This window comes from Colobus angolensis, unplaced genomic scaffold, assembly GCF_000951035.1.
Source record: "Colobus angolensis palliatus isolate OR3802 unplaced genomic scaffold, Cang.pa_1.0 Scaffold166, whole genome shotgun sequence".
NCBI lineage: Eukaryota > Metazoa > Chordata > Mammalia > Primates > Cercopithecidae > Colobus > Colobus angolensis.
Window position 1 is genome coordinate 879497 of NW_012114777.1, and position 13250 is coordinate 892746.

Below are 13250 nucleotides of genomic sequence, written 5' to 3' on the forward strand. Positions count from 1 at the left end.
GCTGGGATTACAGGTGTGAGCCACTGCACCTGGCCCCAAGCTGTATTTTTAGAGTGCATAAACTCAGTATGAATTAACCAGGATAAAAAAACATAAAACTGTGGGAAAATAAAACCTAGATCATATAAGGAATTACTACATTGGTGATGTTGCTCTTATTCATTTCAGGTTAAAAAAGAAGTCGGCGATGTTTCCATCCTAATCAACAATGCCGGAATCGTAACAGGCAAAAATTTCCTTGACTGTCCAGATGAGCTTATGGAAAAGTCATTTGATGTGAATTTCAAAGCACATTTATGGGTAATAATTGTTTCTTCTCATAATAAATGTAAAGTTACTCTGGCATTTAGAAGTACTTTCCTCTTGCTCTTTTCCAATGTTATTAGCCTCTAAGTAAAGCAGAGACTTCTCAGTTTTGGACTTGTCCTGGTCTACGCAGTTGTCCTCTTCTGATGCCACTTAATCTACAGCCCCCAGGACCTCTGCTCAGGAAATCCTACAAGGACAGAACTGTCCTCATGGTCCTGCTACCATGTATTGATTAGCTGCAAATGTTAGGGAATACTCCAAGTGGCTCACATGTTTTCCTTAAAACACCTTGGTAAGATAAGGGATCATAGAACTTAAAAGATTTGCTCCAGGTTACATAGCGGGTAACTAAACTTAGACAGGACCAGGGTAGCATTGTAATTTGCCTAAGCTGGGGCACTTTTGGAAGTGAAACTCAGCATTATTAATGAGCAAGTGTTAATCAGGTCTGCTATGGGTAAACCAAAACCTACAGTCAACTTGGTTAGTACCCAACCAGAGAAATTAGAGGTTCCACTGGTAACCCGGGTTACTACCTGCTACCAGCACTAAAAGCACAGTCCTGACTTCTAAAGCTACCCACTCAATTCCAGAAGTTGCATTTTTCTGGCCTGTGCTGAAACCAGCCATCTCAGGCCTCCCCACACTATGCATGCACCCTCTTGCTGCCTCTCCCAGCTTTTATTAAAAGTTTACTTTTATTTTACTTTATCATTTTATTTTAATTTTTTGAGACAGAGTCTCATTCTGTCTCCCAGGCTGGAGTGCAGTGGTGCGATCTCAGCTCACTATAACCTCTGCCTCCTGGATTCAAGCGATTCTTGTGCCTCAGCCACCTGAGTAACTGGGATTACAGGTGCGTGCCACCACACCCGACTAATTTTTTGTGTTTTTAGTAGAGACAGGGTTTTGCCATGTTGGCCAGGCTGGTCTTGAACTCCTGGCCTCAAGTGTTCCATCTGCCTCGCCTCCCACAGTACTGGAATTACAGGACTTTTGACCTGTTTGGTTGCAGCCCTGCTCATAGCTCATCATTCCTGGGCAAGGCTGTCTCCTGGGAGTCTTTGCTGGAGATTTCTGAGCTCCTCCTCAATTCTCCTCACACTTTTCTGCCCAACTCTTCTTTAGCAGCCTTCAAATGTAATTTGGAATTTGTAGATTTTCTGTCCCCTATTTCCACCAAAAATGTAGTGGTGCTGGTGCTATTCTTGGTGTTTTGTAAAGTTTTCAGGAGAAAAATGGAAAGATTCAGAATTTAGTGGCTACCACGTTCCTATAGGAACTACTGCAAATGATTTATCTTGTCCCAAATGTCCCTCTCCTTAGTGCTTGCTTATACTCATATATAGTTGGAATGAAGATAAAGACCATGGTCCCTGGAAGTCTCCACTCCCATGGCTTTTGTGTTCTTTTTTTTTTTTGAGATAGAGTCTCACTCTGCTGCCAGACTGGAGTGCAGCGGCACAATCTCGGCTCACTGCAACCTCCACCTCCCAGGTTCAAGCAATTCTTCTACCTCAGCCTCCCAAGTATCTGGGACTACAGGCATGCACCACCATGCCCAGCTAATTTTTGTATTTTTAGTAGAGACAGGGTTTCGCCATGTTGGCCAGGCTGATCTCAATCTCTTGACCTTGTGATCCTCCCACCTCGGCCTCCCAAAATGCTGAGATTACAGGTGTGAGCCACTGCACTCAGCCTGACTCTGTGTTCTTTTCCTACCTCTCTGTTTTTCCCCAAGTGCCTTCATGTTCTCTCTCTCTCTCTCCCCCTCTCTCTCTCTCTCTTTCTTTCTTTCTTCTTCTCCTACCTTCCTTCCTCCTCCTCCTCCTTCTTCTTCTTTTTCCTCTTCTTCTTCTTCTTCTTCTCCCTCCTCCCTCCTCCTTCCTCCTCCTTCTTCTTTCTCCTTCTTCTTCCTCTGACTCTGACTCCTCCTCTACTTCCTCTTTTTCTTCCTCCTCCTCCTCCTCCAATGCTGGTGTTTCCCTGGCTCCTACCACTCCTCATGTCCTCTCACTCCCTTTACTTCTTCTGGGCAAGTTCATGTACATTCTTTAAGCATCTGCACATTGCCAGGCACAAAGACAGTGACTCAATTGCTAGAGTGTCCGAGAGCTACCTGAAGGCTGGGCTCTCAAAGGCAGTATGCCTACTGAGAAGTGTCCCAACTCATGGCAGACCCTGGATTGTTTGCTGCACTGCTTCCTTTTGCTTTGTTTTGATTTCCCACCTCTCTCTACCTGTTAGTTTCTCTCTGAGACTTATTGCAATGCAGGCAAACAAGTAAGGTTTGGCCTTTGTAAGAGATCCCTTTTCTCACCTCCATGTCTTTGGATGTGATTAGTTACTCCTTTGTTGCAGAAGATGTCTTCTTCAAAAGCTCGTTTCTGTCTCCTTTACGTTCTTTCTCCAGGCCCCCAATCAATGGTGAAGGTGTTGGACAGTATACAGATGTGCCCTCTTTCTAATAGATATTCTGTTTTATGAAATGGAACAAAAATAATAAACTTATTTTGAAGAGTAGAGATGAGTTTAAAACAAAGTGCTCTTTTAAAATTGAAGTCAACAACCAGATGTCCTGTGAACAATGTTCAGGGAAAATTTGAAACTCAAAAATCAAGCTAAGGAGAGAGAAGGCAATCTAAATCTAAAGCATCATGTTTGTGAGGTTTGGGGTTGTGGCTGCCACAACAAAGATTTTCCCATACTCCTTCAATTCTTGTCTTAATATTGTATTGTTAAAAGTCAAATATGAGCAAAAACGTAAGTCTGAATAAATTACTTTAATAATACTGGAATTGCCATAAAAAATTGATCTAACAGGTTAAATAAGTTAAAATGATTGCTTTCCAGATGTTTACGTTTTTATATCCCCATACCTACAGATATTTTATGGGCTGAAAAAAAAAGATTTTTTTATCACAATGAGTGTATAAATATCTGATAAAATTATACAATGTGGCATTAAACATTAAAAGTTTTCCTTTATCTTCTTAGACCTACAAAGCCTTTCTACCTGCTATGATTGCTAATGACCATGGACATTTGGTTTGCATTTCAAGTTTAGCTGGATTAGTTGGAGTAAATGGGCTGGCAGGTAAGAAAAACGTAGCCATTCACAATTGCAAAATTCCCTATAACTTTAACTTGCATAATAGCTCTGAATAATTAGCACTGACTTGATGTTCTAATGATAAAGAATATTAAGCTAAAAAGTATAGTCAATAAGTGGTTGATAACTTCATCATGTAGCAAAACCGCCCATCAGATAGACTTACGTGAAATTGGACTGTGCCCTTTGGAATCATTAGGTCTTATGCAGTCCCCTTTGTTTAAAAGAGAGGGAGGCCTCACTGATAATTTTTTTGCACAAGTGATCAACATAACAACTGTCCCCCAAACTTCACATTCACACTGTCACAGGATGGTGAGGAGGATGACCCTGTCTTCTCCTGAAGTTTCCTTTAAGTGATCTCCCCACTGCTGTGAGTTTGGATAAAGTTTCTTCACCTCAAGAAACCTAAAGTTAACTGCTTTGTTTTTCCACTGGTTGAAGACCTGCAGGAAGTGGTGGGCATTTTCATCTCCCTTGCAACAGCCAACTGACTTGACAGTAGCAGTGGGGAGTAGGCAAAGAGATCCTTCAAGAGCCTCAACCAAGGAGGCCCAACTTGGGAGCTGGCTCTGGAAGGAACAGAAACCTTGACCTAACCTACCATGGCATCCCCTAGAGCAAATATCCCACGTCCTGGCTTACAAGGGTTGCTAAAACTCATCCAACAGAACTGTAGCAGCAACATTCGGGTAACAGATAAGCCAGTTTGCCAGTTCGGTGGTTCCTAATGCTTTGAAGCAAAGTGGCATAGTTCAAGATTCACAAAACCAGTCTTAGCTCAGTATGTCCATCACATGAATAGGTTTTTCAGAACCACCAGTCACCCTAAATATCACCAATCTATCCTCCTTATGACCCAGGACTTCCCTTCCTCTCTCCTTCTTAGAACTTATCAGGTATTATTCTTACCTCTCTCTTATATATCTGTTAAGTCACGGGCCTTTGAAATCATTCAGGTATATTTACAGCTCCTTATCAATCCTTTTCAGACAGAATATTCCTGTCTTCAGATACAGGACTCTCCCACCCGCAGCTCATCTTAGAAAAAAGTGTAAGCCTTTTGTATTTCCCATCGTGTGAGTCTTTACTCCCCTGCATCAGAACCACCAGGGATGCCAGTTTAGCATGCAGATTCCTTGGGTCATGGGCCATATCTGCTCATCAGAATCTCAGGGGTCAAGGGACTCAGCTGCATTTGTACCTGATGATTTAAATTACCCTAGAAGCTGCTCTAGACTCCTCCTCCCCCTTCACAGTCTCTAGCCTCTGATCCACTGTCTGGACAGCACTGGGGCTGGACAACCCCATGCCTGGCACTTATAAACTGGCTCTTGCCAGTTGCAGTAGCTGCACCGTAACATAGCAAGTTTAAATATGCCTCCTCTGAATGTGTGGGGCAAAGGAAAGTGTTAATGCACCTCAATGCCATTTCTTCTCCAAACTTTTTCACTTAGTCAATTGAATAGTCAGATGTTTTGTTAAAACAACTATAATTAAAGACAAAAAGTTCAAAATGGACACAAGTGCCACTTTCCATTCCTCCCTCTGCCCCCACCCTACATTTTCAAGGTATTGAAGAGGTGGAGGTTGAAGCTACCAAGCCCTTTGTTTTGTTTGTTGTTGTTGGAGTTGTTGTTTTTCTGGAAGTGAAGGAAAGAGTTATAGTTGGAAGAAAACTTGATCTGAGAATCACAACCCATGCTGGCCTCTCTTGCCTAGATTCCTGTATCAGTTAGTGTTTCATTTCTTCTTGTGAATGTCTTCAGGCCCTAATGGGATTGCAATTTTTTGAGACAGGGCCCCATGTAAGAACTAGCACAGGGGCTCACAATGCATTGACTTGCAAGTAAAGTCCAGCAGTGTGACCTGAGGCAGGATCTCTGCAGCCCTTCTTGTGCTGGGCCTCACTTGATCATTGTCAACTGACCCTGATCTTCAGTTAACCATGTCCCTTCCCACTCCCTACTCGCTTCTTCCAGTGAGAGTAGACCAAGATTACACAAAAGGAGAACTCTGAAATTGTTTTCTTATTTTCTGTTGCTGTTAGCATTATGGGTAGACCTTAAGGTAATGCCATTTTAAAACTTTGGAATATACATGATCATGCTTTGTCTTTTGCAGATTATTGTGCAAGTAAATTTGCAGCCTTTGGGCTTGCTGAATCTGTATTTGTAGAAACATTTGTCCAAAATCAAAAGGGGATCAAAACCACAATTGTGTGCCCCTTTTTTATAAAAACTGGAATGTTTGAAGGTTGTACTACAGCGTAAGTATACCCTTTAATTTCACAGAATCTACACTCTTAAAAATGATTTGCTATCTATTTTATTTTGTTCTGTTTTTTAAAGTTGTTTAAAATATATTGTTCTGGGATTCAGTATGATTTATAAATGGTCTTAGAATTCTGAGGTCTTTCTTAGTATGTGTTTGTGTGAAGGATACCAAGTTGAATGGGAATGGTTTATCAAGGCAGTGTCTCTCTGATAGCCCCCCAGGCCCTGCATCTGCTCCTCCATCTCCCAGGCTCTCCTGTCCACATCCCCTTCCTGCCATCCAATCCCATTATGCCCCCTTTCTGATTCCAGGAGGACTGGCAGTCATTGGAGAGACACTGTCTTGGTCATACAGAAGGAGTTGCTATAATGAACTATCATACACTAGGTGGCTTAAACAAGAAAAATGCCTTTCTCAACAGTTCTGGAGGCTAGAAGTCCAAGACTAAGGTGCTGATAGGCTCGTCTTAGACAGGCACTAATCCCATTCATGAGGGCTCCACAATGGTGACCTAGCTACACCTCAAAGGCCCCACCTCCAAATGCCATCACATTGGGAGTTTAGGCTTCAACATGTGAATTTTGTGGGGGACACAAATACCCAGGCCATAGCAATCACAGACGCCCAATTCTGTATCTCATGGAGACTACAGGCAATGTGTTTTCAACAGCTTGCCTTACAAATATTTGGAATATTTGTTTAATATGATTTCACATATATGTATATTGTAATATCAGTGTGTTAATGAGAATCACTTTTCATTTCATATTTTAGTTATGTTACTACTGATTGACACATTTTAGTTATGTTACTACTGATTGACACTACTGCATTGACACATTGAATAAAGGAGTAAATATAAAAATAAATGAAATTTGAAAGGGAAAGAAAAAAGTGATAACGTCTTAAAACCTTTTATCCTTAATTTGAAAAATTATCTTTATTTGTAAATTTGGCCTTTCGGGTTTTTTTTTTAATTGTTGTCATTTTATATTCTAGCTGTCCTTCTCTGTTGCCAATTCTGGAACCAGAATATGCTGCAGAAAAAATAGTAGAAGCCATTCTACAAGAAAAAATGTACTTCTATATGCCAAAGTTTTTATACTTCATGATGTTTCTTAAAAGGTAGTTACATTAGCTTCTAATACTTCCCTAACATGCCAATGTACAGTTTACTCCAAATCCCACCAGGAGAAGCCACTCTAAAAATACCTGATAAATTAAAATTCATTCATTTAATTCTATTAAATCCTGTTAATTCTATCATTGTGCCCATTGCTGACACAATACCAAATTTACATAGTTGCAGTGCCCCCCATGAGTCAAGAAAATGGGGTCTAACCCTTCCTGCCACCTTAGTATCGAATTATTCTGAAAAAGAAGTGGATGTACTGGCAGATGGAAAGATTGAAATGATCATTTTTAGGAGAGATTTTCTTGTGCTCATGATAAAATAATCCTGTTGGAATAGATATTGTATCCATGCCTCCTCAGGTACAGGGCCCCAAAGTCAAGGCCAGACAGTAAGCCAAGTGCTACAGAAATTTGTGGTATGGGTACGATTAGTAATACATAATAAATTCGAACTCTTAGGATGGTTAAAGAATTTGAGGGAAAAAACATAAAACCACCTCTTAAAAGCACAAGAAAGGGCTGGGAGCAGCGGCTCACATTTGTAATCCCAGCACTTTGGGAGTCCAAGGTGAGAGGATTATTTGAGGTCAGGAGTTTGAGACTAGCCTGGGAAACAAAGCAAGACCCCATCTCTACAAAAATAACAAATAAGCCAGGCATGGTAGTGCAAGCCTGTAGTCCCAGCTACTTAGGAGCCTGAGTCAGGAGGATTGGTTGAGCCCAGGAGTTTGAGGCTGGTACACAACTATAGTCACAGCTAGTCAGGAGGCTGAGGCAGGAGGATTGCTTGAACCCAGGGGTTTGAGGCTGCAGTAAGCCACGATCAGACCACTGCACTCCATCTTGGCAACAGAGTGAGACTCTGTCTCTTAAAAAATAAAAAAAGTACACAGTGACACGTGCCTGTAATCCCAGCTACTCCAGAGGCTGAGGCAGGAGAATCACTTGAAACGGGAAGGCAGAGGTTGCAGTGAGCTGAGATCACGCCGTTGCCCTCCAGCTTGGGCAACAAGAGTGAAAACTCCATGTCAAAAAAAAAAACAGTAGAAAAAGCATTCTTGTGCACCCTTCCCTGCTCTCCATGGAGTTTCAGTGCTGAAATTCATAGGTACTGAATGAGCATTTGACCCGGTTCCAAGGATAGTGGTGCGCTGCTGATTCCTGTTACCTCAATTAATTTTCTAGGCTGTAACAGGTCATCTAGTTAAATCTTTCCTCACTGGGCTTTCTGCTCTGTGAGGAAGCACCTTGAGTTGAAATCTGCCTTGTTTGAACTTCCCCTCATTGGTTTGTGCTTCTCCCCCAGCTCCATGTGCAATTCCATCAGTCTTGCTAATGACAATTCCTAGTTATATGAAGATAGATATTATACCTCACATCCACTACATGGCCAGCAGCCATTGCCCATCCAGTGTACAGAAATTTCTTTTCTCATTAGCTAATTATCTCTACTTTGTGCAATGAACCAAATGTCATTCTTGCATCCTATCATTTCTCCAGGCTTCATCTGGCACAGGAGGGGTCAGAATGCCTGACTGAGGCTATGTGGGACAGAGCAAAGGATCCTTGATAAGCAATTCGAAATCCAGGCTTATGATCCCACTATTTACTAAGTCTGTGACTCTGAGCATGCCCTTTATTCTCCAGGTTTTGGCTTCTTCATTTACAACGTAGAGACAATATTTGTCATAGCTTGTAGATTTGTATAATGCACTGTTTATTGGGCAGGGTGTGCATTCACAACACACTAAGTTCTTTTTGCTTAATAGATAGCAGATTATAGTATAGTAATGCCAATGGTAAGAACATGGAACTTAATTTTTCTACTTTGAGTAACTGTGGAGATTATGTTTAGTTTTATGACATACTAGTTATGGGACGTGTTTTGAGAGAGGATTAGATAGCTGCTGAGTAAGCCAAAGGCAAGGTGAAGAAACTCAGTAAAGGCAGTCACATCAAACACTCCACCAAACATTCATTCAGCAAACATTCAGAGAGTGCTGTGTGTGTCATGAATCACCCACTATCCAAGGATCTGTGCTCAGGGTTACAGCAAAGAACGAGACAAACAGTGGTCCTTGCCCATGTGGAAATCACTTCCTGTGGGGTGAGGGGACAGAAAAGAAACAGCAAAAAAAAGAAAAGTAAAAGAAAAGACCATAAGTGCTCTAAAGAAATATAAAGCAGGAAAGGGAAAAAAGGAAATCCCACAGTGGGAGGTAGATGGGTGCAAGTTGAGTTTTACTTTTTTTTCTTTTTTTTTTTGAGATGGAGTTTCGCTCGTCACCCAGGCTGGAGTCCAATGGCGCGATCTTAGCTCACTGCAACCCCCACCTTCCCGGGTTCAAGTGATTCTCCTGTCTCAGCCTCCCAAGTAGCTGGGATTACAGGTGTCTGCCACCATGCCTGGCTAATTTTTGTATTTTTAGTAGAGTCGGGGTGTCACCACATTGGCCAGGCTGGTCTCGAACTCCAAGTGCTGGGATTACAAGTGCGAGCCACCGCACCTGGCCAAGATTTACGTTTTTTTTTTAATTTTACTTATTTAATTTTTTTTGGAGACATGGTCTTGTTCTGTCACCCAGGCTAGAGTGCAGTGGTGTGATCATAGCCCACAGCAGCCTCAAACTCCCAGGCTCAAATCATCCTCCCACCTCAGCCTCCCAAATAGCTGGGACTATAGTTGTGCACCATTATGCGCAGCTAATTTATTTTTATTTTTTTAGAGATGGGGTCTTGCTATATTGCCCAGGCTGGTCTCAAATTCCTGGCTTCAAGCAATCCTCCCACCTCAGCCTCCCAAGGCATTGGGATTACAAGCATGAGGCACCACATCTCGGCGAGATTTAATTTCTTTTTTCTTTTGAGACAGACTTTTGCTGTGTTGCCCAGGCCAGAGTGCAGTGGCACGATCATGCCTCACTGCAACCCCCCACCTCCTGGTTTCAAGCAATTCTCCTGCCTCAGCCTCCTGAGTAGCTAGGATTACAGGCATGTGCCACCACACCTGGCTAATTTTTGTGTTTTTAGTAGAGACAGGGTTTCACCATGTTGGCCAGGCTGGTCTCAAACTCCTGACGTGATCTGCCTGCCTCGGCCTCCCAAAGTGCTGGGATTATTGGCATGAACCACCACGCCCAGCCTGTGAGATTTAATTTTAAGAGTGGTGTTTAATGGGTGGGGGGAGTCTCATAAAAAAGGTAGTAGTTGACCAGAGACTTGAAACTGTGGAGGGGATGAACCACTTGGAGATCTTGGGGTGCCCAAACAGGGGAACAAGGAGCATGGGGTCCTTTCCTTTACTCCCCACCTTAGGATGAGTCTCAGGTTTCCTTTGCCTGCTTTGTTTCCTTGCTCTGCAGTATTGAATGCTAAGGCCAGTGGAGCAGAGTGCTCTGTTGGGATGATGATCATGCATATATATGGCTTTGCAGAGGGGCAGATGGGGATGGAGAAAATGAACAGTGTTAGTTGAGTCTTGCCCAAGGTTTGAGGAGTTATTGCATCTCATCCTCATAGTAGTCCCAGAAAGGCAGATTGATGACCTCATTTTACAGCTGAGGAAATTGAGGTCTGTGAGCTGAGTCAGTTGCCTAAGGTGGCATTGCAAATGACAGAGCTAGGATTCCAGCCAGGCTCATCTGCCCCCAAAGCCCATGCCTACACCACAACACTTCACTGCTTCCTCTGTGTCATTGTACAGTGGAGTGATGCTTTGGAAACCGAAATGAGAAGTGAACTGAATAACTTAAGTAAAGCCACAAAACCTGTCGAGGCCCTGGGCAAGTGTCCTCTGATGTAGTGAAGAAGGCCCAGTGACCCTGAGGCAGGTAGCAGACAGGCTGCATAGTGTGTGCATGAGTGAATGACTTCATCTGCCGCAAGAGGTGACACTGCTTTTCAGTAGAGGTGGTAAAGAGGCTTTCATGAATGATAATCACGAAAGTTTATTCTTGTGTTCTCTTTAGCTTTTTGCCCCTCAAGACAGCACTGCTTATAGGTGACTATCTTGACGTCTTTCATGCAATGGATGGCTTTCTTGAACGAAAGAAGAAGCTCTAAAGACCAACTCTATGGCTGAGGTCATCTGATACACAATGTTACATAATGTGTACTTCAATGAAGAAAAGTATTTTTGTCTGACAGTGGAATATAGCTGGAGACCAAAAGTACCACTCCTGTTCTGTTATCTGGACTAGAATTTTCAACCAATGCATTTGAAAATAATGTTGCTATCACCTATTAGGTTGAGTTTTGGTTTTTTCTTTTGTTGTTTGTTTTCCAAAAATAAAGACAGCCCATTTTTGTCATTTCCATTTACCACAGACGTAAGAAAGTGATAAGCCATGGCCACAAGCTGCCCTGAGATTTTTGGTCGCTGGGGAGGTGGCTCAAATGGAGCCGGTGGCTGTGGTTAACCTGCATTGGGGAGCAGGGCTGAGGGGCAAAGAGGACATGTGGGTATCCAGTCAGAATGCCCTCTCTCCAGAGGACACACAGCTCTGGATTCCCACCTCCTTGCTCTCCGCTCTGGCCTTTTTGAACCTGTACCACCTAATGTAGAAAAGCCCCGCCTCAAATGCCCTTCTTTCCAAAACAGCTACACAAATACTTATTTCTGAATGCCCTCCTGGATACGCAGACTGAGTGCCAGTCTGGCTAAAGGCCCATCCAGCACCATTGTCCCCAACAGCCTTACTGGGCATTCCCTGAACCCCCCTCAGAGGCGGTGATCCTAGACCAAACTCTTAAATAGAATCACTTTTGTTTCCTAGAAGAGATCAAAGAGTGGTTGCTTCTTATTTTGAAGATGAAATTCTACCAAGTTAGGTTTTTTGCTATCTATTGATCCAAAAAATATATTCGTGCAATTAATTTTAAGTGTTTAACTTAGTATTTCAAGTTGGGATTCAGGTTGAGGCATTTTCCTGCAGAATGGGCAATTTTATGCATTTACATTCATCAGTGCTGCCCTCACTTCGGATCTATTGTATTCTTACAGTTTAATCAACTGGCAAAGTGCTTTCATGCTTTGGAGATTAACTACAAAAGCAAGATTAAGAAAAATATGTTAATTACCATATCCCTGGAACTCCTTCTCAGGCTGGCAGGGGCAGCCTTGCAAGAGAAACAGCAGCCTTTGTCTCTTCCCTCTTGTGGGGAGCAAGGAAGGGATGAGCGGTACCTTGGGAGACCCTGTAAAAGTCTAAAGAATTGAGAATTTGACTATCTTGGGGGTAAAATGCTGTCACAGGGGCAGTGATCTCAGGGAGTGTAAACTCTGGAATCCACTGTGGTCTGATTTACCTTGAGTGGCCTCCACAAACGTGACAGCCCTGTCCTGTATTTCCTTTCCATTCAGAAAGCCTTAAAAACAAAAAACTTGTTTTATGATAATACTGTGACAATCATAACTCAACATTTACTGTGTCTGGCAGCAAATTAAGTATTTGACAAACGTTATTTCATTAAACAAGACTGTCAATCATTACTCAAAGAATGATGAAGGTATTTGGTGTATGCCAAAGAATAAAGGCGTTTTATTTCACAGAGTGATATCTTACTCCACTGTAGATGTGTACTGAGAGGATAACAAAGGCCCTCTTAGAGTCACCCACCGACGTTCCAAATCCTTGGTTAACAAGGTTAATTAAGAAAGAAGCACAATATTGCTGTAATATTACAATTCCAGAAGCGTATCTTCTAGGGTCCTGTCTATTTAGTTGAAGAATAAAGCTCAGACTCTTCGGGGATTCAGTACAACAAAGGTCCAGGAGCACTGCAGGCATCCCCCACATCATAACATCATTAATAGCAATTATTTCTAATTGGAGTGCATCTTGGCTGGACTGTGACAAAGCCCTGAAATTCAATTGTGGTTTTACAATACCCATAAAATTGTCTAAACAAATTCAGATTTACTTGAGACACTTCTATGAGAAGAGACCACATGTAAACTAGAGGATTCTAGAGGCCACTAAATAACAAGGTGATTTAATGCCCTGGGGAGCGAGGAGTGCTCTCAGCATGTGTGTCATGCCGGTTTCCATCCGAAATTTAGTCCTAATGAAGCCATGACCAAGAGCCCAACACCTAAGCAATCCTGAGGAAATGGAGGGACACAGGGCCAAGGCTGTGCCCCACGCCTGGGCATTCAGCCCTGCAGGGCGCATCTTCCAGCATCTTGTACTCACTGAGCTGCTCCAAAGCAGAGAAGAATTCTTGCTGTAAGAAGGAGTTTGACTGGGTAAAAATGTGTGCCACGCACTGTGTGTGTATGTGTGGTTTTACATTGTGATGCTGTCTTAGTCCACTGGCTGTGTGTGTGTGTGTGTGTGTGTGTATGTGGTTTTACATTGTGATGCTTAGTCCACTGGGGTGTGTGTGTGTGTGTGTGTGTGTGTGTGTGTGTGTGTGT

The 13250-nt window shown here is 42.6% G+C and overlaps 1 protein-coding gene across 2 annotated transcripts in view; it reads left to right on the forward strand.

Annotated features, from left to right (window-relative positions):
• LOC105508672 (epidermal retinol dehydrogenase 2) overlaps window positions 1–12380 on the forward strand; it is a 24112-nt gene extending 11732 nt beyond the window's left edge. The window contains exons 3-7 of one of the 2 annotated variants that reach the window (XM_011937556.1): window positions 169–300; window positions 3307–3406; window positions 5546–5690; window positions 6698–6823; window positions 10801–12380. In XM_011937556.1, the coding sequence (XP_011792946.1) occupies window positions 169–300; window positions 3307–3406; window positions 5546–5690; window positions 6698–6823; window positions 10801–10894 (597 nt within the window). In that variant the 3' untranslated portion in view covers window positions 10895–12380. The remainder of the gene's footprint in view (window positions 1–168; window positions 301–3306; window positions 3407–5545; window positions 5691–6697; window positions 6824–10800) is intronic. The other variant, XM_011937557.1, reaches the window with a different exon arrangement.
• The last annotated feature ends 870 nt before the right edge of the window (window positions 12381–13250 follow it).